Here is a 23,441-nt window from a genome sequence, read left to right as displayed (position 1 = left end):
ATTTCGACACTTCCATCAATTATTGCTACTTTTTTTTTATTAAATTTAATTTTGTTGGTGTAATACACCATGCTACCATCCTAGTATAGCACCAGGTAATCATTTCGAAATTGATCCCTTGCAAATTATGCACATAAAGAATAGCAATATGATGTTTCTCTGTCTCCTCCTGTTTGTTTAATGCTTTAAGAGAAGAGCTTTGTGAAACTGTTGGTGGCCATAGAATCAAATGTTTGACTTCGCCTTTTAGAATAAAGACTGCAATACCTTGAATAAACAACATGGAAAATAACAGCAGTGCTGCAGCACAATTCTATGCTTACTTACTTAGAAGTAAGCCCCATTCCTCATCATTTCTAGGGCAGGTGTTGGGAGCCTGTGACTCTCCAGATGTTGTTGGACTCCAATCACACCAGCCTCAACCAGCATGGCGAAACATAAAGGATGATGGGAGCTGTACAGCAATATGTGGGGAACCCCAAGTTCCCTTTAAACCTTTTCCATGGACTGCAAGAAGATCAAACCTATCCATTCTTAAGGAAATCAGCCCTGAGTGCTCACTGGAAGGACAGATCCTGAAGCTGAGGCTCCAACACTTTGGCCACCTCATGAGAAGAGAAGACTCCCTGGAAAAGACCCTGATGTTGGGAAAGATGGAGGGCACAAGGAGAAGGGGACGACAGAGGAGGAGATGGTTGGACAGTGTTATTGAAGCTACCAGCATGAGTTTGACTAAACTGCGGGAGACAGTGGAAGACAGAAGTGCCTGGTGTGCTCTGGTCCATGGGGTCACGAAGAGTCGGACACAACTAAACGACTGAACAACAACAAAATTTAATGAGGTCATAATAAGAATGCTTTACGCCCAGGGATGGAAGGAAGAGAAAACACCAGCTAAAGAAGAGTGGATTATGAAGACAATGGAATATGCTGAAATGGCAAAGATGACTGGAAGAATCAGACATCAAGAGGAAAACAAATTTAATACAGAATGGAAAAAGTACATAGATTCTATTAAAGAATATTGTAAACACTTAAAGACGTTAGTAGGATTTTCATAACACTCGTAATCTGCAAAAACCAAAAGACTAAAAAAAAAAGGATTAAACCAAAGTTAGATAAATGTAATCAAATGCGGTAAAGATTTTTTTTGTACATTTTGAAAACGGGGGTTGGTGGTTGTGGTGGGGAAGTCTGGGGGTTCAGAGAACCCCAAGTTTGTATCAGTGTTATTTGGTTTGAATGGATGTTTGTAATGTTAAAAAATATGAAAAGAAAAAAGAGAAAAAATGAGGTCATCATCACAACCATAGGTTGCAATCCTATACTCATCTGGAAGGTAATCCCCATTGAATTCAGTGTGCCTTATTTCTGAGTAGTCAAAGGGCACTGTTAGTTTGTTACCAACTTTGCAGCAGCCCACATGTCATGTGAAGACTTGAAGTAGCTTATCCCAGGCAATCCACGGTGGAAGTGGGATGAATTCAGGCCCACCCAGTGGACCATATTGGCAATGTCCAGCACAATTAGACATTTGTGAAGGAGATGGCAATCCCATAAACTACTAGCAATATGTTTCTCCTGGTTTGAAATAACACTTCTGTAAATACTATCCCAGCTTTGCTCATTAAAGAGCTTATTCCAGATGGGCGAGGAGGGGGGGATAATAAAACTATTATTATTATTATTATTATTATTATTATTATTATTATTATTATGTTCTTCCAGATGTTGGCTTTTGCTGATGACTGGCCACATTGATCCCACCAAGCTGGACATCTCTATGTTGAACACTATGAGTCCAAATATACTAGCAGGATTAGCACCAGTGGAACAGCAGCCATTGCTTAGAAGTAAACTAGCAGCAACCCTAGCTGAGCTCACTATGCCGGTGATAACAGGCACATCTTCTACAAGCCACTTCCTATTTCGCGTTGGAAGGTGGTGACTCCATTTGAACTGGCTGCCTCAGGGATCAAACTGTTTTAGGTTGGTCCTGGCTGCTGTATATTAATTATCATGCTTGAGCTGAATGATCCTAACAATTCTGTAAGATGTTGTTATCTATCAGCTTTATGCTTGGGGAAGGTGTGATATGTTACCAAGAGGACAAGGTTGCACACTGCCCTTCCCGGTGAATGCTGCTCATTAATTGGCCAAGGTCATAGGAAGAAGCTGCAGAAGCTTGGTCAGAACATAGTTTAAAACAGTCAGCTCTATCACAGAATCCTGGACAATATTTCACCTACAAAAAAGCACCATCTCCTTCTGTATCCTGAAGATCATCAGTAGAATCAATTTCTGGGAGTTGAGCTCTTCCTAGAGTGAAGGACCTGTCACTGCCACCTCTGCCACCATCACCAACTTCATTGTCACCAGCCTGGTCATCAGCATTGTCACTGTCACTCTCATTCCCTTTCTGTTCTGTATCGCTGTCATTTTCAATCATCAAAACATCATCCTTAGCTTCTGGGTCAATGTCTTCTTTAAACCACACTGCTTTGTAGCCATCGTCTGACATCCTTCTGTCTTTAGTGAGGATGGATCTTACTTCCTTTTCACTGTCTGTCTCCCCGTTGCCTTCTTCACCTTCCCTGTTCATTTCAGAAGCTGCTGATTCCTGGCTGCTTCCCACTGTCTCCTCCAAAGGAGGCAGGGTGCCTGACCGCTTCTCTGCAACTGGTTTGTCGTCTTCAGACTTCACACTTGCTGGCAACTTATCCTCCTTTCCACCTGAGTTAGGTTTCTCATCGCTTTCAATGCAGCTGTTGATCAAGCCTGCAACAGACTGCAAAAGAGGGACATTTATTGTTCATACTGATGGAAAGGGAAGTGAGGTGCGTAGAGAAGGATCACCCACATTGGAAATGATTGGGCCTAATCCCCCTGTGGTATAATTCAATCTAATGATTAGCCAAATCACACTATTCATTTCTGCTTAGTATGTCTGCCACGTTTACATATTTACATATTACATACAAATGCTTCATGCAATATGCTGAGAACTCACAAATGTTGTGTAGTGGCTGATGCTCACATGGCAGCACCAACTTTTCCTTCTGTTTCTGCTTGACAAATTGCAATCCCAGCTCAACATACTAGCTTGTGTGATGTTGTAACTGATGTACAGGTGTGACTTTCCAACAACTCATTGCATACGGCTCTCATCTTTCTTTGGGTATTTTTTGTTGTCGTTGGCCATCGTTAGAACATGATAAAAGCATAAAAGCTCACAAATTCCTGCACTGCAGTTCTTCACAACTAAGGCTTGTACTCTCACTCCAAAATCAATGTATAGCAAAAGGCCCACTTACTTCAGTGTCTTCTCCATATCTTTGTTTTAGTTTGTGATACTTGTAGGAGACCAGTCCAAGCAGCACTAATGTGACTAGCAGTAAACATCCCAAAGTGGTGCCCACAGCAGCCATGCCCTCTGTTCTATACTGACAACTCTGTTCTGAAAACAAAAACATAAAACAATAGCCTGATATTGGAAACAATCTCTAGAAATCCCCACTGAAATCTGGTTAAATAATATTTGGAATGTGGCTTTATTGGCATGCCTTGCTTGCCACAGAAGGGTAATTAAAGGCACTTCAAGGGTAGGCACTTTCGGGGAGACTTGGCTTCCTTCCTTCCTTTTCTTTTATAAATAGATACTTTTATTCCATCCTCAGAACAACAAAAAGACTGTGGAGAGGCTACTTTAATGGATAATACATACAGTAAACAAATGTACTGCTTGCGTACTATGTACTGCATATGGAACTTAATAAGAATGTACCACTGAACAAGTTACTGTAGTTACCGTAGGTTCTGTTCTTGTATTTAAATGAAAAACAATTTTAAAAAATCATTGGGCGAGGGGACATCCTCCTGAATGTCAATATAAGACTTATGTTGTAAGACAGGTGGGTATGGATAACAGGTTTTAGAGGCTGCAATGTCATTACTCCCTCCTCTTTCCTTGATGGTCTCTTCCAGATTCCATGACGCAATATATATAAAAGTATCCCTAGCATTTCAGTTGATGTATCTAACACTGAACTAGTCACCAGCAGATAGCTATGCTCCAAGTTTCTATCCAATCGGAAACACATGCCAGGGTTTTCTTAGGTTGACTTGGATTTGCCTGCCGTAGGAATTTGCCCTTTCGCATTTCACACTTCACATCCCTATTAACTACCAAGCTATCGTTTTAAAGCTTTGTGGCGATTAGTAAAACCGCGACCAGCTATCAGTTTCATGTCTGTAATCTCCAGCAGCGTGGACTTTGACTATTGCCTGCAGGTTTCTATTACTTCTAAGAGTTTATCATTAATATGAAGTGAAATGTCTAGCACTTCACCTCTCAAAAACAACTTCAGAAGTGCTGGAATCAAGATACTGCTTGCTAACTAAATTAGGGTTTTTTTCCTAAAAAAAAAAAAAAAACACCACAATCTTTTGGAGAGAGCAAAAGCCAGAAGGGTGGCTCAGTTTAAAAAATGGAGAAGCGGGATGCCTAGTTCAGTGGTAAATGACATACTCTGCAGGCAGAAGGGCCCAATTGAAATGCAATTTAAGGCTCTCCAGCAGCAGGGTCCAAAAAGACTTCCCAACTTGAGACCCTGGAGAGCCACTGCCAGTCAGCCAAAGGCGGAAACCATGGTGGGTTAGAGCAGGTATGAGGAGCCTCCCACCCCTTCCCCACCTGAAATGGTAAAGGCCAGACACAGGTTTACTACTTCAGTGTGAACCAATTCTCAAACGCATCAGGAGGTATAGTGGTCTTACCTTACACAGAGAAATAATGTGAGCAACACTATCTCTAGTCACTTTGATGCCACCCTGGACCTGATCCAGCTAAAATTAGTCATGACTAAGCCCAAAGGTTGGCGGTTCGAATCCCCGCGACGGGGTGAGCTCCCGTTGCTCGGTCCCTGCTCCTGCCAACCTAGCAGTTCGAAAGCACGTCCAAGTGCAAGTAGATAAATAGGTAAATGGCGCAAAGGTAAATGGCGTTTCCGTGCGCTGCTCTGGTTTCGCCAGAAGCGGCTTAGACATGCTGGCCACATGACCCGGAAAAACTGTCTGCGGACAAACGTCGGCTCCCTCGGCCAGTAAAGCGAGATCAGAGCCACAACCCCAGTCGTTTGCATTTGGACTTAACTGTCAGGGGCCCTTTACCTTTTTTAAGCCCCATTCAAAGGAGCAGAATTTTAGTAAGCCATTACTAAGCATTTGTTTCAAGTTTTTCCACAATCAGTTTTAGCTGTATTGGGATCCCTGCATGTAATACCTAATGTCATGGCCTAGGCCCCAGACCTAGACACTTCTCCAACAACAATTCCCTGAACCAATCTCAAGAAGCTTTCTTCTATTGATGGATAACGGCCGCTGGGTGGGACGGATTCTAAAAGGGACTTTTAAAGCCACCATTCTTGTGTATCATGGGTCCCCACCCCCTACGCTGGCTATTTGTGAAAGAAAACAACATATGCAGGACCAAACCACGTGCCAAATGTCAAGTATAGTCTGCCTCTGAATAACACGTTTACTCTATGTCTTGGGCAACTTGTGGTGGTGGGTGTTTGAGGAGACACAGGTTCTGATAGTCTATGAGATGAATTACCTGTTGGAATGGACGTCGATTGGTTGTCAGAAGATGAAGTTGTTATCGATAGGGTGGTTGTTCTAGTTGCATCTCCTGTGGTATAGGTGGTTGTTCCATTATAGAGAGGTGTTGGAACAGTGGAAGAAACAGTCGTATCAGTTACTTTGGTGGTTTCTGTCTGAGGTGCCTTAGTAGTAGATTGCCCTGTTGCTGGACTCTCACCTGTTATGGGATGCTTTGTGGTAGTTCCAGCCTGAGAAGGTGTATTTGCAGTCGACCGTTTATCTGTTGCTGGGCTTATATCTGTTATGGGATGTGTGGTGGTGGTTCCAGTCTGATAAGAAGCTGAAGTAACAGTTTGGACCGTTCCCCCTGTTGCCGTGGATATGGAAGGCTCAGTTACTCCAGACTGAAAAGTTGTTTCAGCAGTAGATTCATCAGTCCTATCTGTTGCTTGGCTTATCCCAGTGATGGGAGAACTGGAGGTCTGGGGTTCTAAAGTGCTACCTGTGATTATGGGAGACTTTGTTGTAGTTACAAAAGGAGGGATGACTGAGTCAGATGTTGGGCCTGTTGCAGGCTTCTCTGTAATGGCAGTATTCCTGGTTGTACTTGCAGAAGGAGTTATAGGAAGAGTAGTGATTGTCCCAGGTGGTAAATCTGAAATATCTGAAATAGTGGTCCCTGCCCCTGTGGTAGTGATGGCTGTAGGAAGAATGGTTGGAGCTGAAAATGCATTAGGCCATGGTATTAGTTATTATTCAGTGTTGTATCTTTACACTAAGAAACTGAACACCTTATTCATATGAAATGTACACAGATTAAGGCTCAAAACCATTATAAAATGGAGACAATATTGTAACAGCCCCTAGATGGTGAACCTTTATAGATCCCATGTAGACAAAATAATGACAACAGGTCTTTTATCAGAACCCTATGGTAATCTTATCAGACCCCTGTGGCTCTTGGCAAAGAAAACCTATGCCCTTAGTTTTATGCTAGGAAAAGGGGTTAGTGACTAGTTCAGATCCAAAATCACAGACCAAATGTTTTGTAAGGGCACATTTGGACTGTCCAAATTAGGCTTTCAGGCTTGCTATTGATTTTTTGCTGAGCCAAGAATAAGGCTAACGTCCCTTAAGCCATATAACACAACATGAAGTTACCTGAGGTAACTTCCAGATGGCCTGTTAATTGAGCATTAATCTTGGTTGGTTTGTACAAAGTTTCTGGGGTGGCTATATAATGTCATATATTTATTGAACCTTCATTCTGTTTTGTTTGCAGGGAGGTTATACAACATCACATCAAACAGAAGAGGATGGCATGGTGGGCTGGCAGTGCTCCCCTGACCTCTGGCTGGTTGTGTTACTGCTGCTTACCAGGAGGTAGAAGGGTAGGGGCAAGGCACTGGTAAACCTGGTACAGTTTAAATGTATCAAACTTTATCATGCTTTTAATATTCTGTTGGGAGCCACCCAGAGTGGCTGGGGCACCCCAGTCAGATGGGTGACACAAATAAAATAAAATAAAATAAAATAAAATAAAATAAAATAAAATAAAATAAAATAAAATAAAATAAAATAAAATAAAATAAAATAAATTAGTAGTTATTCTTACATTGGCTGAGCAAAGCAATTATTATCCTGCACTTTCCATTGCATATTCCTATCACTTTCCTTATGGCAGTACAGTATGTCCCATTGTTTTGAAAGTATGTTTGCTGAGCAAGAAAACACACACACACACACACACACACACACACACACACACACACCACTTTAAATATGTAAACTGAATTTGTTGGTATGTGGTTGAGCCTCCCACCCCAAACAGAGATAATCTGGAAGCAGACTTTTGCCTTAGTCTTTTTGAGCAGTATCTGTGATCCTTATATTTCATCTATGCTGTATGGGCTAACTTACTTTCTAAAGGCTTGACATCTACAGTTATCAGGGTGCTGTCCTCTTGCAGAGTAGCTGTGTCATTAGCAATAGCCTGTGCAGACATGAAAGTGGATGTTAACCCTTCGCATAAACACATTAATTCCATCAATTCATTTATGAAGGCACTAAATTAGTTAAGGGCTCTGAACAGTTCGAGCTTCTGTGCATTGGAGTGTGTAATCTATACACTCCAGTTCTGCAGAACATACAGCTGATGTCTACATATGCAATTCACAGATAGGTCTGGCAAGAGTGTGAAGCTAGGCAGCACAATTATGACTCCTACACGCACACTTATAAAATTAGGATGAAAGGGTTTCCTGTTTCATTTTGTTGATTGCTTTCATTAAAATATCCTCACAACAGCACTCAAACAGAGCAAGGCCACTATTTATTATGAAAAGCAACATAAAATAGGTCTTCTATTGGTGCAGTGGAATGCAAGCTTTTGAGTTACACAGAAATCTTAACATATATACCTATGACTGTGTACTTCAAAAGCTTGCAGAACTTGGTCTAATAAAAGATACATCATCTTTCCTAATTTGTGCTTCCAGAGTGTTTGGAACAAAGATTGCCAATATTGTTACATTTTTAAAACAAATGTGATCCTGACCAGAATGTTAATAACTATCGTGTCCTGGCTCCCATCTGTCTGTTTGGTTTTTTTGTCCACTTTAAATTATCCATGACCAACCAGACTCTCTTGGAGCGAGAAATAACAATGAGAGAAATTATGATGACAGCAGCCCATGTTTAAAGGGGCCTCTGGTGCCTTTTTCTAACATCAGACATTACAATCAAATTAATATAGCACTCAAATTTTGGGGGCAAGATGACCTACCAAAAGGGTGACGGTGGAGGCCACATCCAAAACTACAGCAGTCAGGAGAAATCCATCTACGGTAACTGTGAAATTCGTGCTGTTTTGGATTTGGTATTTGATATCAGGATTGAATTTCTGTGAATGGAGAATATAAAAATAGACTTTAATTAAGCACATGGAAGCCAGACAACAATTTGCCCCTATGCTCTCCACCCCATTCCCACCCTGGCTATGCAATATGCACCTAGTCACTAGTGCCAATGTCCTGGATGTGGACTTGTTTGTATCGGCTTCCCTGTTATTGTCAACACTTTCAGCATGTTTCCTTTCAGCCTGCCCCGATTATTTCTCCAGGTTGTAGGGTATGTAGGCCCCCCCTTCCAATCCTCATTTCTGCAACCCCTTCAACACAGAATAAGATAAAATAACTAAATAAACTGTACCACTTCTTACTTCCAAATTTATCAGGAAGTACTGAACTACGCAATTTCAGAGCATTATTTATTTGACAAAAGGTCCAAATTGAATATGGTCCCAGGGCATAATTTGGGTGCATGTGATACAGTTATGCTGTAAAAGCTCAGCTGGCCAGTGCTTGGCTGGGAAATGGCCTGGGAGCCCCATGTGTGTTGTGTTGTGTTGTGTTGCCTTGCATTCCATTATGGAAGAAAGGAGATGACATAAAATGTAAATAAATATTTGACCAAATAATTTTTAATTTTTAATGTTCATGACAGATTTTTTATTTTTATTTTTGGTGCCTGCAAAAGATTGCTTGATCCAGGTGGTTTTTATTTCATTGTAGACAGGTAAATGAGAGGCAACGTGGGCAAGTCATATGCAGATCAGGGGTTTAAAGATTTGCACAAGTACAGAGGTGAGATCATAATGGTAAAAGAGATATGAGGGTCGTTCTAACCCTTCATGCATTAACTCGCATGAACCTCATATAGGAACCATATCTGATATCATTATTAGTATCTTAACATCTCTGCCCCCTCCCCCTGCCCGGCACCCCAATGACCTTCAAAGGCATCTAAAATTCCATACATCAGTGAAGTCATCATCCGCAGCAAAGATGCGTAGGGGCACTGAAGGTTTCCCAGCCTCCATGACCAGGCTGGGAACAGGCAGGCCCACAGACACAGTTCCTGTGTACAGGGTTTTCTCAAAGTATGGCTTGTGGTCATTTCTACGCATAACCTTGATTTCCACTGTTGTTTGGGAATATCTGTATGGATTGTTGGTCTGGAAAGCCTGGAAAAAGACAGAGCAAGAAGCACAAAAACAGTCATACAGTACTCCTCAAGGGATAAAATGAAAAATGACTTAACAGAAAGTAAGCACGGGGTAGGGGTGGAGTATGTGCTTGAGATCTGGGATGATAAGCTTTTCTTCCACTCTCTGCCACTGGCTTTTACAATGTCACCAAGTGTGGAGTGCTTCACCTTTTAGTAGACTCTTGAGGGGACAGGATTGTCCCTTTTGGCATTCTGCCAAAAATGCAGAAATTCAGTTTTGTAGCCTACATTTCTTAATCTAAGGAACTGAGGTGAGCAACATTTTAACCAAACACTTGAACTCCTACTACATATTTTGGGAAGCTGTTTCTTTGTCTGTTCACAGTGGGTAGAATCCAACATAGCATGGGAGAGAATGATCTGTTACGCAAGGAGAAATTGTGCACACCCTAATTCTGTTCTAGGGATTCCTGAATCTGTTCCAAGTCAAGGGCATGTTTCATAGCATCCTAGAGTTCTAGCTGTAGAGTTGGAAGGGTATGGGGGAGGGAGATGGGGAGACCTCATTTCATGAGAGGATATCCTTGCACAGTTGGCACCCTGTCCTTGAATACCACTCTATGTACTTGGACACTTCTTAAGATATTGCTGCATGCCATCCCAATCTCCAAGTACTGCAAGATTTCAGGAGTTCCAGGGTTCCTGTTTCCTTTTGACTGAGGGACAGTGGAGACTGTTGTATCTTTATGATATATGGTTTGTTTACACACATATATGTACAATCTGATCCTATGATGGATGGGTCAGCACTATTAAGCCCTCCAAAAGGGTCTTGTTTCTACTGTAGCCATGACCTTGGGTTCTAACAGAAATCAAACATAGCTCTTTCTCCCCCCCCCCCCCCAGCCTGCAACCTTGAAGGTTCCAGTTTCTAGCACACATAACTCGACTCTCCAGCTTGGCATTTGTATTTCTAACTACCAGAGAGTTGAGGAAGGGAGCCCCACCCATTTGCTGTCTGGCACAGAGCCACTTCCTTTGTTACCATAACAATCCAAACTTAGACCATTGCCTCATCGGGAAACTAGCCTGGCTGTTCCAAGAATTTGAATCCTTGCTTAGATTTTTACACTTGTTGGATCCAGGCTTTAGAAGGGTCTCTCAGCATACAAGCCTACCTTGCCCCAGACTCATAACATGGTCATATGCAAATTTTGCATAATGGTTCCTGAGATCAAGAAGCAGGGTTTTGTCTATGTTTGGACACCATTTTGAATCAACTGAACTTTTCAAAACCACTGGTTTCAAAACTGCACACATTCAGCTGATGTGTGGGCAGTTCAGCCTCACTTTCTGCAGGAAGCTGCCTTGTACACCTGAACCCAGCAGGCCCGAACTCCCCACACACCAGCAGATGATATCAGGTGTGGGGCAGGTGAGCATGGTCTGGGGGAAATGGTCTTGTGGGAAAAATAGGGAGACCTGGCAGGCCAAATTTGGCCTGTGGGCCTGAGACTGCTCATCCTTGAAGGCCTATAGGATTAGATCCAGTTTATCATGGATTACCGGTAAATGTGGGAGTGGGGAACTAGAGGCCATCTAGATGTTGCTGGACTACAACTCACACCATCCCTGACCATTGACCATGCTTGCTATGAACAACATCTGGACAGCGACAGACTCCCCATCCTGATCTAATAAATGGCTAAGACATTTCTCACAGCCTAGCTTTGCCTTCCCCAGCCTGGTAACCCTCAGATCCTTTGAATGACAATTCCCATCAGCCCATGCCAGTCCAAAACACTTGGAGGGCACCAGTTTGAGGGAAGCTGAGCTAGCTCTTTTCTCCTTGGTAAACACGTATTCCAGCTAGGAGTTGATCAACACAGATCACCAAGAGACTTACCACAACATACAACATGAAAGTCTTCAGAGTGTTAACAGTCTTGTTCATTGTTATTTCCCCAGAATCCTTGTCTATTGAGAATGTGTCATCATTTCCTAATGAAATTTGAGAAAATTAGTAATTGGAACTTCTGGTCACCAGAAGAAAGAATGGGATGGGTGTATCCGGGGGTGGAGGTGGGGTGGGCAGCTGCCCCACATCAAGTAAATAAATAAAAATACTTAACTAAGTAATTGTGTTGCGGATAGCTCAGTTTTGTCCTCCCAAAATAAATCCTGGCTACGCCCATGGCTCTGATACCATCACATCCAAGGCTGGATGTAGCTGATGACCTATGTTACCAGCTGGGATACAAGGCACAGTGTGTACGCACCTTTGCCTGCCACATGGAGTAGCTTATTTAGAACACATAGAAACTCAAAAGGCTACACAGGGATTTATTAACTAAGCCTTGATTTTCCTGGAAATGTTGACAGCCAAAACATTTTTTTCCCCTGTGGGTAGGAGTAATCTACTCACCATCAGCAATTGCATACTCTACTTTTTCATTCAAATCTCTGTCCCCATCAATAGCATAGAGGGGTCCTGGCTCCAAGACCAAAGACTCATTCTGCAATAAACAAGGTAAATCATTTCCAGATGTTTCCAGAAATCAAAGCATTTGCTCACTTCAGGTACTTTCAGCCATTACGAGTCTGGCTTTTAGTTAACAAGATGTTACAACATATCTGAAACAAATTATAAATTATATAGCTGATGCTGCAGCTGGCTGATGATGAACTGAATGGAGCCTTTTTCACATATGAGTGATATAAATTTAACAATGATGATAATGATGTGGCTACATTCACTCTGGCTCTTTTGGAGGTCCTGGCCTGTTGAAGATGCTGTGTACCCCCATTGTTCCCATGCTTGCTCCCCACACCAGCCTGCAATCATTGCTGCTCTATCTCTCATGCTAAAGAGGTTCTCTAATAAGTTTGACATGAAACCTGCCATTTTGCATGTGGCCACCAGCCTCAATGCAAGCTGTGTGCTTACATACCAAATCGTAGGTTATTACTTTCCTAGCGAACAACAAGTCCATAAGCAGGAAGCAGCCACTGTAGCCTAAAGGAGTGGCAGCTACAACAAAGAGAGTCCCATTTCCTGGTAGTAGAAGCTAATTTCATGACACGTAGAAGTTTTGTTTTGTCACTGCCGTTTCTTATGCATAAGAAGATGCTTATTGGAAGGGGTAGGCTGCTCATAGCATACCCACCACACAGGCAAAATCTGCTCCTGAACCACTTGTTGTATGAAAGCACACTCCTCATTGTGTTGCTGTTTGGAGTCAAACCCCGACTTGCTGGCATTGATCTGGAGTGAAGCAGAAGACCTGCGAGCAGCAGCCCTAGCATGGCTAATAGGCTTCTCTGCAGGTAACAGGAAGTTTGGCTGACTGCTTAACCCTTCCCCCTTCTGCCACTTTCCCGACTCAATATTGCCCTCCCCAAACTGCCTTTTCATGTGTGGAAGGAAAGACACTGGGGAAAGATATGAGAACCCCATTTCTTTCTTTCTCCCTTGTGGGCAAAAAGCAACAAGGGCATGTTTTTGAGCATTTTTTTTTTAAGACAGGAGGGAATGGGCAAAGCAGCTTCTGTCTGCTGTTTTTTTTGCTTAGACATCCTTTGCCATAGACTGCAATGGGTTAAAGGAAAGTGGAGGCAAGAACCAAAGTTGTAGTTTGAGCCTCATGCAAAGTGTGTTTAGTTGGGTTGTAAAAGTTGTAATGTTGTGTAGAAGTTTTTCTGCCCCAGCTATTTTTCTTGGGAATAACCAGTGCCCTCTTGGTATTGGCACCAATTCTGTTCCAGGTTTGATGCAGCAGGCAGAGGTGCTGCTTGGTTCCAGGGCACTCCTGGGCTGATCTTTGAGTCCATAGACAGCAAAGACAAAAAGAGTCCTATAGGGACCAAGAGGAGCAAAGCAAAATTAAGTGAGGGGTGGACACAGCCTAAGGGTTCCTTGTGCATACCATATTCTCCGAAATGTTGACCTTGCCAGTGTAGCCCGTGTTGATGCACATTATATTCCCTCCAAAAGGAGTGCATGGCTGGAACCAGGGAGGTCTCCGGTCAGCCTGTAGGATATGTATGGTTATTGTTGCAGTGGCTGTGTGTGGAGCTTCACCGGCCTTCCCATCCTATATGAAAGAAAAATGAAGGACAAAAACAAGAAATGGGAACATGTCCATTATAACAGCAGCACCAAAACCCCAAATCAAAACCAAAAACCAAAATCCCTAGCACTATACTTGCAAAACCCACCAGGGCAGGTTATGTTGGAATTTTAAGCCCTTCTCACGAGAAGCTTGAATTCCTGTTGACCTCCCTGGCTGCATTCCCCAGCAGACGCAGGCAAGGTCTCGATCGGCGATTCTTCTCAAATGTGAGAAGAACACACCCCTCTTTCCTGCCTTCCCCCAGGCAGGGGAAAGAGATAGACAGAAACGTATTTACATGCTTTTATTTCTGTCTTTGCAGCGTTACAGAAAACGTGACTGCTCTCTCCATACTCAAGCAGTGTTGAGACAAAACACTCCCTGTACATCCTGTACAGCTCATATTACACTGTGAGGTAATTCCGGTGCTGCGCACTGTGAAATGACTGCCCCTCTGTTCCCACAGCAGTCCCAACATTCCAATCATGTTTACACTTCAAGCTAGGACTTTGCAGCTGCATTGCTTCATTATCGTAACAGGTTACCCTTGTCAGAGGTTCTGAGTTCAAGTAGCTGCATTGATTCATACCAGCCCAATTAAATAAATTCATTTAAAGGCAATACCTCTGATCAAAGGTCATGAGTGCACCCTGCTGGAAACTGATAGTCCAGCACCAATGTGTGATTTGATTTATTTAAAACATTGGCATACTGCTTTATAGTTGAAAACAGAATGCAATGTACAGAAATAAAAAGAGTGGGAGGAATTCAACATTGAGATAAGGCAGTCGTTCAACCAGGGCAAGCATTTGGGGTTGCTAGATGGAACGATCCCTCCCTGCCTCCCCACTTGCACTGTTCTGGAAGCCCTTAGTTGAATACCACCCAGTGCAAAAAATAAGACACAATTCGTTATGATATAACATTTGCAATAATACAATAACCACAGTGGCTGGCCACATGCAGCAGCCAATATTCATGGCCAGGAAACTCCTGGGTAAACAAGTATGTTTTCAGCATGATCTTTCTTATGCATTTCACTGAAGGGGGAAGCTCTGCAAACACTTTTATTTAAGTATTTGGATCTCTGCACTGAAATGACTGAGAAAGCATTTGCAGAGCAAGGAACTGTGTTCGCGCATCAGAGCTCTTATACCTAGGCCAGACTTCTGGGATGTGGGGGCCTGGCAATTGTCAAGATTGCCAGTGGCAACCCTGAAAGCACAAGGGCATTTATCTGGTGAATGTGGAAACACATGTGCAGCAGGGCAGTCGCAAATAAACATATATTTTGCTCATGATAAAACTCACCATGGCATATAAGACGAACTGCATGTAGTTAATTTTTTCATAATCCAAGGTTTTGAGCAAGTAAATTTGCGGGTTATTAACTCCTTCAATGTTAAAATACTCCAGTCCTACCTAGAAGACAAGAAGAGATAGTGACACACTCTTCATCACAGATATGGAACCTAATGCCATTTCAAAAACACTGTTCAGTGTCAAAGGTATTGCTTATTGTTGCATGTTTCGACACCTAAAGTGACTGGGTTATGGAAAGTATATGATCTCTGGTTTCTTATTGGTACAATGGAGTTTTCATTTAAATCCTTTTAATTAAGGCTTAGAGTGTGAAAACTATGCTCGACCCATGTGTATTTTAACTGTGTGTTAGACACTTCTAATTCTCTGGAATCAGCATGCATCAAAAGCTAATGATGCCAAGGTCATGTTTACTGTGATGTGTCAATAGCTAATTAAGCCAGGACTAGCCTCTGGTGTGAGGTGATAGCCTGGGCTAATGGACTATTAGGACATCAAAGGATCAAAGGAACTGGGGATGAGACACCAATTGAGTAGGGTCCCCATCCTCCACAGAAAAAGAGAGGGTGGAAGCAATTGGAGCAATGTAGGCTGGAAGCTTAGGAGTGAGGTAACACAGATAGTAAAACAGTGGAGAGAGAGAGAGAGAGAGAGGGCATAATGTTTTATGTTTATTTGGATTCAGGGCTGCAGCTATGGGAGAAGCAAGTGCCGGGCTTTGGAGCAGAATCTCGGGGCCCCATTCCATAGACTGAAGTCATGTTCACAATTTTGCTTGTCCCATACCTAGAAACCGTGGCTCTGAGTGGTTTTCTGCTTCTCCCATGCTTTGCAGGCCTGGGTGGGTCTGAGTGGTTTTGCCTTTGCGCTGCTGCTTTCCCTCAGAAAACCTGCTCTTTAGTTCTAAATCGGAGCAAACGTCAATCTGGAGAAAACCCCAACTGATGTTTGCTCGGATTTGACGGTAAACATTGGGTTTCCCTGGGGGGAAGTGGTGGGACAAGCAGAAGTCCGGATGAGCCCTGAATGGGAGGGCCCTCAAACTCAGCATGTTTTGAATTAAGTGAACAAATACACATTTCCACTGAAAGAGCTCCAGTAAAACTACCTGTCTGCACCACTGGCTATACCAGGCATAGGCAAACTTCGGCCCTTCAGATGTTTTGGACTACAATTCCCATCATCCCTGACCACTGGTCCTGTTAGCTAGGGATCATGAAAGTTGTGGGCCAAAACATCTGGAGGGCCGAAGTTTGCCTGTGCCTGGGCTATACTAACTCCCCACCCAAATATATACTAACTGGTGGATCTGCTGTAAGGTTGTAATATATTGTGTCTTTGTCAGCATCCTTAGCTGTTACATTAGCCTGGGGCACGACAGTCGTGTTCACTGCTATATCCTGAAAAACAAAACAAAAAAAGGAACATCATTTTGAGCTATTTTTTGTCACATGTAATTTACAGCAGATAGATAATTTACTAGGCAGATAAGTAACATGCACACAATTTTCTCAGAAGAACCAAAGTAGGTCACAACATTCAAATGCAATCTAGAATAAAGGAACAACTAGTTCCTTGCAGAATCCTGGGCCAAAATGAAAAGGACCACAATTGACATGTATGCTTTTCTTATAATGCGAAGCAATGATGAGGAAGCCTGAGGAGTCTTGGGGACCATGGTGTTGTGAGGCGTGGACTTTAACATCCTCCCACCTCAGAGTCTCTGTTTTCCTCTCCTAAGCTGCTGTTGGCATTTTTAAAAAAAATACTTCCATTCCTGCCTATGGAAGCTGTGCAGGATCCTCCTCAGCTGTTATTTGGATTTACATAACCCCCCAAAATGTGTGTGTTGACTTTGTTCATATAGTTATAGCCTCACATCTAGCCTGGCACTATACTAAATGCATAGACTCGTAGACATATGCTTTTTCATTTTTAATACTGTATTTGCATCCTGTCGCTTCTACAAAAACCTCACAGCAGCATATGGTTCTCTCCTCCCAACCTACATTTCCCCCTCACAATAACCTTGTGATGCAGGTTAGATGGAAAGAGAGTGACTGGTTTAAGTGCACCCCATGAGCTCGCTGGTGATTTGTAGTCAGGTCTCCCCAGCCCACTCCTAGTCTTTCACCAATCCCCCTATTGGCCTCTTTCTACCTTGCACTAAGTGAGAGAGAATTAATGGTTTATCACATAAGGCACAATGGAATAGAACCATACAACAAGTTATCACATGCAGAGGGGAATCTGCATTGTATTTTAAAACTGAATGTGTTTGGCTTCATCATTTTAAAGATTCAGTGTGACGAGATTCTGTGTGGGATAATGATGAGGATCTTATCTAATGTAAATGAGAGTTATTGTTCCCTTCAGTCAGAATAGGAGAAGCTTGCATTTGACTATTAATAACTTTATTGTAGAGGGGATACCTTTATCTAATTTTACATTTAGTCTTTTCATGTTTAAATTGCTATAAGAAGAGTTTTCTGTATTTTATATTAAATAAAGGAGTAAAACCTCATGTATTGCAGATACATGATTTTGCTGGCAAAGGAAGTAGGCGGCATTATAAACTACAACATATGAGTTCTTTACAATACTAGTACCAGATTAGGATGCTATCCCTTTAGAAATATTGCTAAATAAAAATAAACCGGGATATGATAGAGTTATTTAAACAGTTTGATTAAACATTGCACCTAATATTTAAAATGAACAGCTACTCCTATTTTCTGCACGAACTTCTCGATTTGAGGTTGGAAATCCATTGTGCACTGTAACTAGTCAATGAAGGGGACCTGAGGGTGGAAATGTATTTGACATCTTCTATATCCCCCCCCCCCCATGGTTGCGTTAATTTGCATACAATTGTATCTATGGCTAACAAAGTGGACATTACTGTTTGAGCAGTTTTTATGAACTTGCTTCAAAGAAAATATTTTAGTGAGCTCAATAGTGTAATAGAGTTGTAATCTATATTTCTCTCTTAACTCTCTTGGATATTTGTTTGTTTTTTTGGAATTAAATTGGAAACAACAATAATATGTTATGGTTAAGTATCATTTCTATTTCATTGTGTTATGCTTAATATTTGTATTTTAATGTTTATACAAGTTTATTCTTCCCAAGATTATGGTTCTGTCAGAATTATAGCTACAGTCCATTGTCACTTGTTGCAGAGACATCATCATCATCATCATCATCATCATTATCATACCTCTCGAACATTGACGGTGATGTTGGTTTCTGGAAACACAGGAGGGTTGTCATTCACATCGATAATGTTCACTACAACAGTAATACTATTTACCTGGTGGTGAGCAAAGCAGAATAATGTTAGTAACTGATTGACTGTTGAAATGCTGAAAATCAGGGGTGATGCTGGTGATGTTAGAACTATGGTCTTTTAAAAAAAAGAATGTTGGGTGGCCCTCTTGGCTTCAAACATGAACTAAGCTTGAAAATGACAATAATCCAAAAAGTTCAACCCAATACATGTCTGCAGAAGCAAGTGCCACTGAATTCAAATATGTTGCATTACTTATTCTTGCAATTTAAAATAAAATAAATTTAGCAGTTCCAAGTGTTTTGTGTTTGACTTTTTTTTATACAATACACTTGTTTTTTGAAAACTGAAATTATCAAACAAAATTGAGGAGGGGGGGAGCACTGGCCCCACCCCTGGCATGTCATTGACAAGGGATGGAGAGAAAGATACGTGGGTGAAGGAGACAAAGGGTGTATCAGAGATAGAGGGTGTGTGTGACCATGTCTACCATTAGCTTCAGCCCCACCCACACTTGACATGCAGCCCCTGGCAGATTAGTTGCTGAGGGAATGTGGTTCTCTTGGGGGAAAAACTCTGGACCTAGATGACCTTGCAGAGAAGTGTCTCCCACTATGTTTTTGCAACATCTAAGAACACAAAGTAGCATTTCAGATATTACTCACGACTATATCCGCTCTGAAGCACTGTAGTTCTACAACTAGCGCTGTTGAAACCTGTATTAAAAACAAATGATTTCAATTAAATCATGCTTTTCTGGCACAATTTTTAAAAATATTTATTTATTTATTTATTTATATGTATGTATGTATGTATGTATGTATGTATGTATGTATGTATTTTAGCTCTTGGTGCTGCCTGATAGGGCCTTCCTCGTAGTGGCTCCCTGTTTATGGCTTGCCCTCCTCCTGAAGTACATCTGCCTTCATTATTATTAACATTCAGGAGGAATATGAAAACATTCCTGTTCACCCAAGCATTTGATGGCTGAAGTATTATTAGCTATGAGGATATGTGAAATAATAATCAAAAATTAGACATTTTTAACATTTTTGCCTATCCTGATCTGTTACAACGGTGAACATCAGAATAAACTAAACAAATGTTTATACAGTGGTACCTTGGTTCTCGAATGGTTTGGCTCCCGAACAAATCGGCTCCCTAATGCCACAAACCCGGAAGTATGTGTTCTGGTTTGTGAATGTTTTTTGGAAGCTGAATGTCTGACGCAACTTCAGCGGCTTCTGCTTGAGTGTAGGAAGCTCCTGCAGCCAATTGGAAGCCGCACTATGGTTTTCAAATGGTTTGGGGAGTCGAACCGAGTCCCAGAACAGATTGAGTTTGAGAACCAAGGTACCACTGTACTAAGAATCACTACTGGTAGTTTTCACACAAAGGTTTTTTGCCCAAATAGGTTTATAATGTGACTAAAAACCCCCAACATTGACCAGAATTCCTGTTTGAATTACAAAAGCCTCTCTTCCACTCTAAGTTCTCTATTTAGTAACTATCTCATACATACATACATACATAAAAAGTGAAAGAGGTGCTCAGAGGCAGTTTAATCATCACACTTGAAAATACCCCATAGCCTTCAAATGAAGAAGCATTACCTGCATGTAATGATGGCATGCAAATTGGCTTTAATCTATCACATGACGTATGCTGCCTGGTAGAAAGCCTGTTTGCATATCTACCACTTTGAGGAACACTTTATGCAACAGGGAGGGGAAGCCATCTTGTCTGTTGCCTCAGGCAACAAAGTAAGTCCTTTGCCTTACACTGCTGTGGCCAAAAGAATATAAAAGCTCAGAGAGAATGGACATTTGCAAGGCACTTGTTTTCAATGTTTTAATTAAGGCTATTAAATAGCTTTGAAATATTTGGATAGCTATATTCAGGTTATGACTGTACTGCCCTGATTCACTTCCACCTCACCTTACCACATTTCTAGATAGGAGTCTGACTGGCTACCATTACTGTCATAGATGCTTTAACTGAGATTCCTGCATTTCAGGCTGTTGGACTAGATGACCCTTGGGGAACCTTTGAACTCTGAGATTCTCTGATTCTATGCTATTAACCCCCCAGCCATATTTCTGCACCTTTTTCATACCAGTTCATTACCTCATAATCCACTGAATTTTTCAGGAGCAGTTGTGAGTTCTGAATCTCAAACTGGTCACCGTTCAATACCAATGGGTTAATTCTTACTGTGACACCGTCAGCTGCGTTAATGTTGGTAATGAAAGCCCCAGGAGGATTATTCTCTTGGATATTAACAACGTTATCTTGCACACCACAATCTAGTGAAACAAAAGACAATATTTTAAATCTCCCAAAGCACAAGCTTAGTCAAAAGAAGGCATAAGATCAACTAGTGCTTTGTGTATTCTAGTCCAAGAATTTGTCTGGGACAAATATATAGGAAATATCATATAAACTCAGACAGTGGTGGACCTACATTTTGGGGGCCCTGGAGCTTGAACTATCATGGGGGCTCCTTTGCAACCAGCAGCAAGGTCTGGGTAACCCCATTTATCTTATTCAATGGGGTTGTTCCACAACAGATCACACACCTTTACAACATCTGTGCTACTGACTCTCAAACATTGGGATTGTTGAAATATAGGAGAAGAAGTTTGAGTCATGTGACTCAAATTGGGTCTACTAGACCCAAAGATTTTAAGCAATGTGGACTTAGGTTGCTTCTGGGGCCCCTCCAGGATTGGGGGCCCTGAAGCCTTAAGCTTCATTAGTTTCATAGCAGATTCGCCCCTGAACTCAGTAACAGGCAGGTGTAAGACAATCTGCCTAATAAGCCTTCTTATTCACTTGATATCTAGATGATATCAAGGCATGTGAAGGTATAGGCTTTCAAATGTTAGCAAATAGTTAACTTTGCCAACATATTATAACCATATAACTTGGGACAAACCCAACATTGTGTAAAAGGATTCCTCTTCATATCATTAATTCCTTTATCTGATTTCCAGTTCTTAAGTAAACTCCAGACATCATAGTCAAAAAGTGCCATCATTCACCTAATCCATGCGCACCCCTATTTTTTTTGTCTGTGTAATTAATTATAAATCAATTATTCAAATGATAATTAACAAGAAAAAAGCCCTTTCTTTTGAAATGGCCACCTTCTCGCCTGTGTGATAATTTGGCCATTCAAAGGTCTGTTACAAAATACATCTTTCATTAGAATATTAGAAAGGTTATATGGATTCTGGCTGACAGGAACCAAACCATGCTACAACCTATGCTTGGAATACGCACGGCATTCAGGCTGCGATCCAAGACACACTTATACATACATACATACATACATACATACATACATGCATACAAATAAATAGGTACCAGCTTGTGCTTCCACCTGTAGCAATTGTTTTTCTACTGGTATATCCTTTTATATTAAAAAAATCAAACCAACCCAAATCAAAGTTTTTCCCCCTACCCAGAACACATACTGACCTGAATTCTGTGCCTGAACATGAATTGCTGGCAGCAAGAGGAAAAGCACCCAGGTACAGGACTGCCTGAAGAAAGCCATTGGGCAGATGGAAAAGAAATCCAAAAATTAAGGAACGCGGACCATCCACTTTTCTTCATTAATTGTTGCAATGTATCTTCCTTTCACTGTTCCATGAGGAAATAATGTGGCAAATGACACTGAGCTGACACAGTCGTTTAACCTTTGCATCCTAGCTTATTGATTCACTTATTTATGACTTGCTTACTGTTACCAGTTCCTGAATGCGATAAGTGAATGGTCCCGCTTTGCTGTTACACATTACGTAACACTTGCATGTGGCTAAGACCAAGGGTAATGGGTGATGCAGAATGGAAGAGGGTGGGCCATTTTACAGAATGGAAGACGGCAAGTCATTTCACACATGCCCTCCAAAAAATATCTGAATGGGCTACACAGGGTGTCAAAAATATACAAACAATGCTTGAAACCAGGCAGCGTGGTGCCATTTAGAGAGAGTCAGGGACCTATTCACAGGTTTTTAATACCCAAGCTAAGCCCCAATAACTCATAGAGTAATAACAAATATGAATATTTCTCTGGGCATGTGCAGAGTGCCTTTGCTGAACTTTAGTAACATATTTGAGAAGAAAAAGAAAGTGCGACAGCAAAACCTCAGGGGAAACCTCAGCATTTCTCATTTAGGAGATTTCCAAAGAGAGGGATTGTGAATCTCACTCTGATCTTCCAACTTTAGATCATAGCAAGTGCGAAGTGCTTTGAAATTCTGTGCCAGGGAAGCAGATCATTTCTTCTCCCTCTCTTTCCACAAGACTATCAGAATAGGATGCAAAGGTCATTACAGTGCCTGTGATCACCCAGCATGGCAAAGATTCCTCTCTGTTAGGAGACTTTCTTACTATTTTTTTCATAGTAAATCTTTTCCTAAGGGAATGCTTTTGTCATTACTTTGTAGTTGGGCCTTAATATGTGCTGTGGGGTAAGGCTTACGTTTGTTTGTCCTATGCTGTGCCAATATTTTCATGTTTTAAAGTGCTTTTTGCTGTTTCTTTATATATTGTTGCAGATTTGGGGTGGCCTCTAAACCCTCGAAATTAATAAATGCTAGAATTTTGATTATTTCGGATGTGAAGGGAGAAATAAAAGCTGCAGAGGAATTCCTGAGCTAGGCTATGCAAAATGACCTGGCCAAGGTAGGGCTATTAAGAAACAAACAGAGCCATTGGCAATACTCCATAAGAAAACTGTCCTTCCCCGACTTCCTGTTTCTGGCAGTGGGAAATGGCTGACCGCCATATGATCGGACCCCAGCCGCCCCAGTAATTCAGGGCTGATATGGGGGTAATTAGCCCTGGCAGACTCCCCAGGATGGGGGAGGACTGTCTCGTAGACCCGCAGATTGTCCAAGATTGCAGACTTGTATCAAGGTGCAAGCGGCAGGACACTGGGTCGCAGAGCACGGGACGGCTGGCACTCTCCAATGTCATTTTCATAGCCGGGAATATCTGTTTGAAGAAATGATTAGATTTGGACAATAAACAGACATGGTCTGGACCGAGGAAGCCTAAGAAAAAACCTGCAGAACTGTACAGTCTCTGGTGTACAA

At 41.8% G+C, this 23,441-nt stretch overlaps 1 protein-coding gene across 5 annotated transcripts; it reads right to left on the bottom strand.

Annotated features, from left to right (window-relative positions):
• Positions 1-831: 831 nt before the first annotated feature.
• Positions 832-22,017, bottom strand: CDHR5 (cadherin related family member 5). 5 transcript variants are annotated; one of them, XM_083756209.1, is made up of 16 exons: positions 21,817-22,017; positions 20,461-20,639; positions 18,999-19,049; positions 18,265-18,357; positions 16,346-16,444; positions 15,033-15,143; positions 13,536-13,703; positions 12,035-12,125; positions 11,516-11,610; positions 9,419-9,625; positions 8,387-8,503; positions 7,522-7,594; positions 5,819-6,322; positions 5,615-5,689; positions 3,315-3,457; positions 832-2,788 (listed from the first exon to the last, which is right to left on the bottom strand). In XM_083756209.1, exons 1-16 carry the CDS (start codon positions 21,893-21,895, stop codon positions 2,246-2,248), a joined length of 2,628 nt encoding a protein of 875 aa, XP_083612335.1. In that variant the 5' UTR covers positions 21,896-22,017; the 3' UTR covers positions 832-2,245. The 5 variants fall into 5 exon arrangements, with proteins under 5 accessions (XP_083612335.1, XP_083612334.1, XP_083612336.1 ...); XM_083756208.1 differs by having other exon boundaries at positions 5,615-6,322; XM_083756210.1 differs by lacking the exon at positions 5,615-5,689.
• Between the last annotated feature and the right edge of the window lie 1,424 nt (positions 22,018-23,441).

Source organism: Podarcis gaigeae (assembly GCF_964106915.1).
Source record: "Podarcis gaigeae genome assembly, chromosome: 1".
Taxonomy (NCBI): domain Eukaryota; kingdom Metazoa; phylum Chordata; class Lepidosauria; order Squamata; family Lacertidae; genus Podarcis; species Podarcis gaigeae.
The sequence above is the reverse complement of the archived record's forward strand: the minus strand, read 5'-3'. Positions and strand labels throughout refer to the sequence as shown.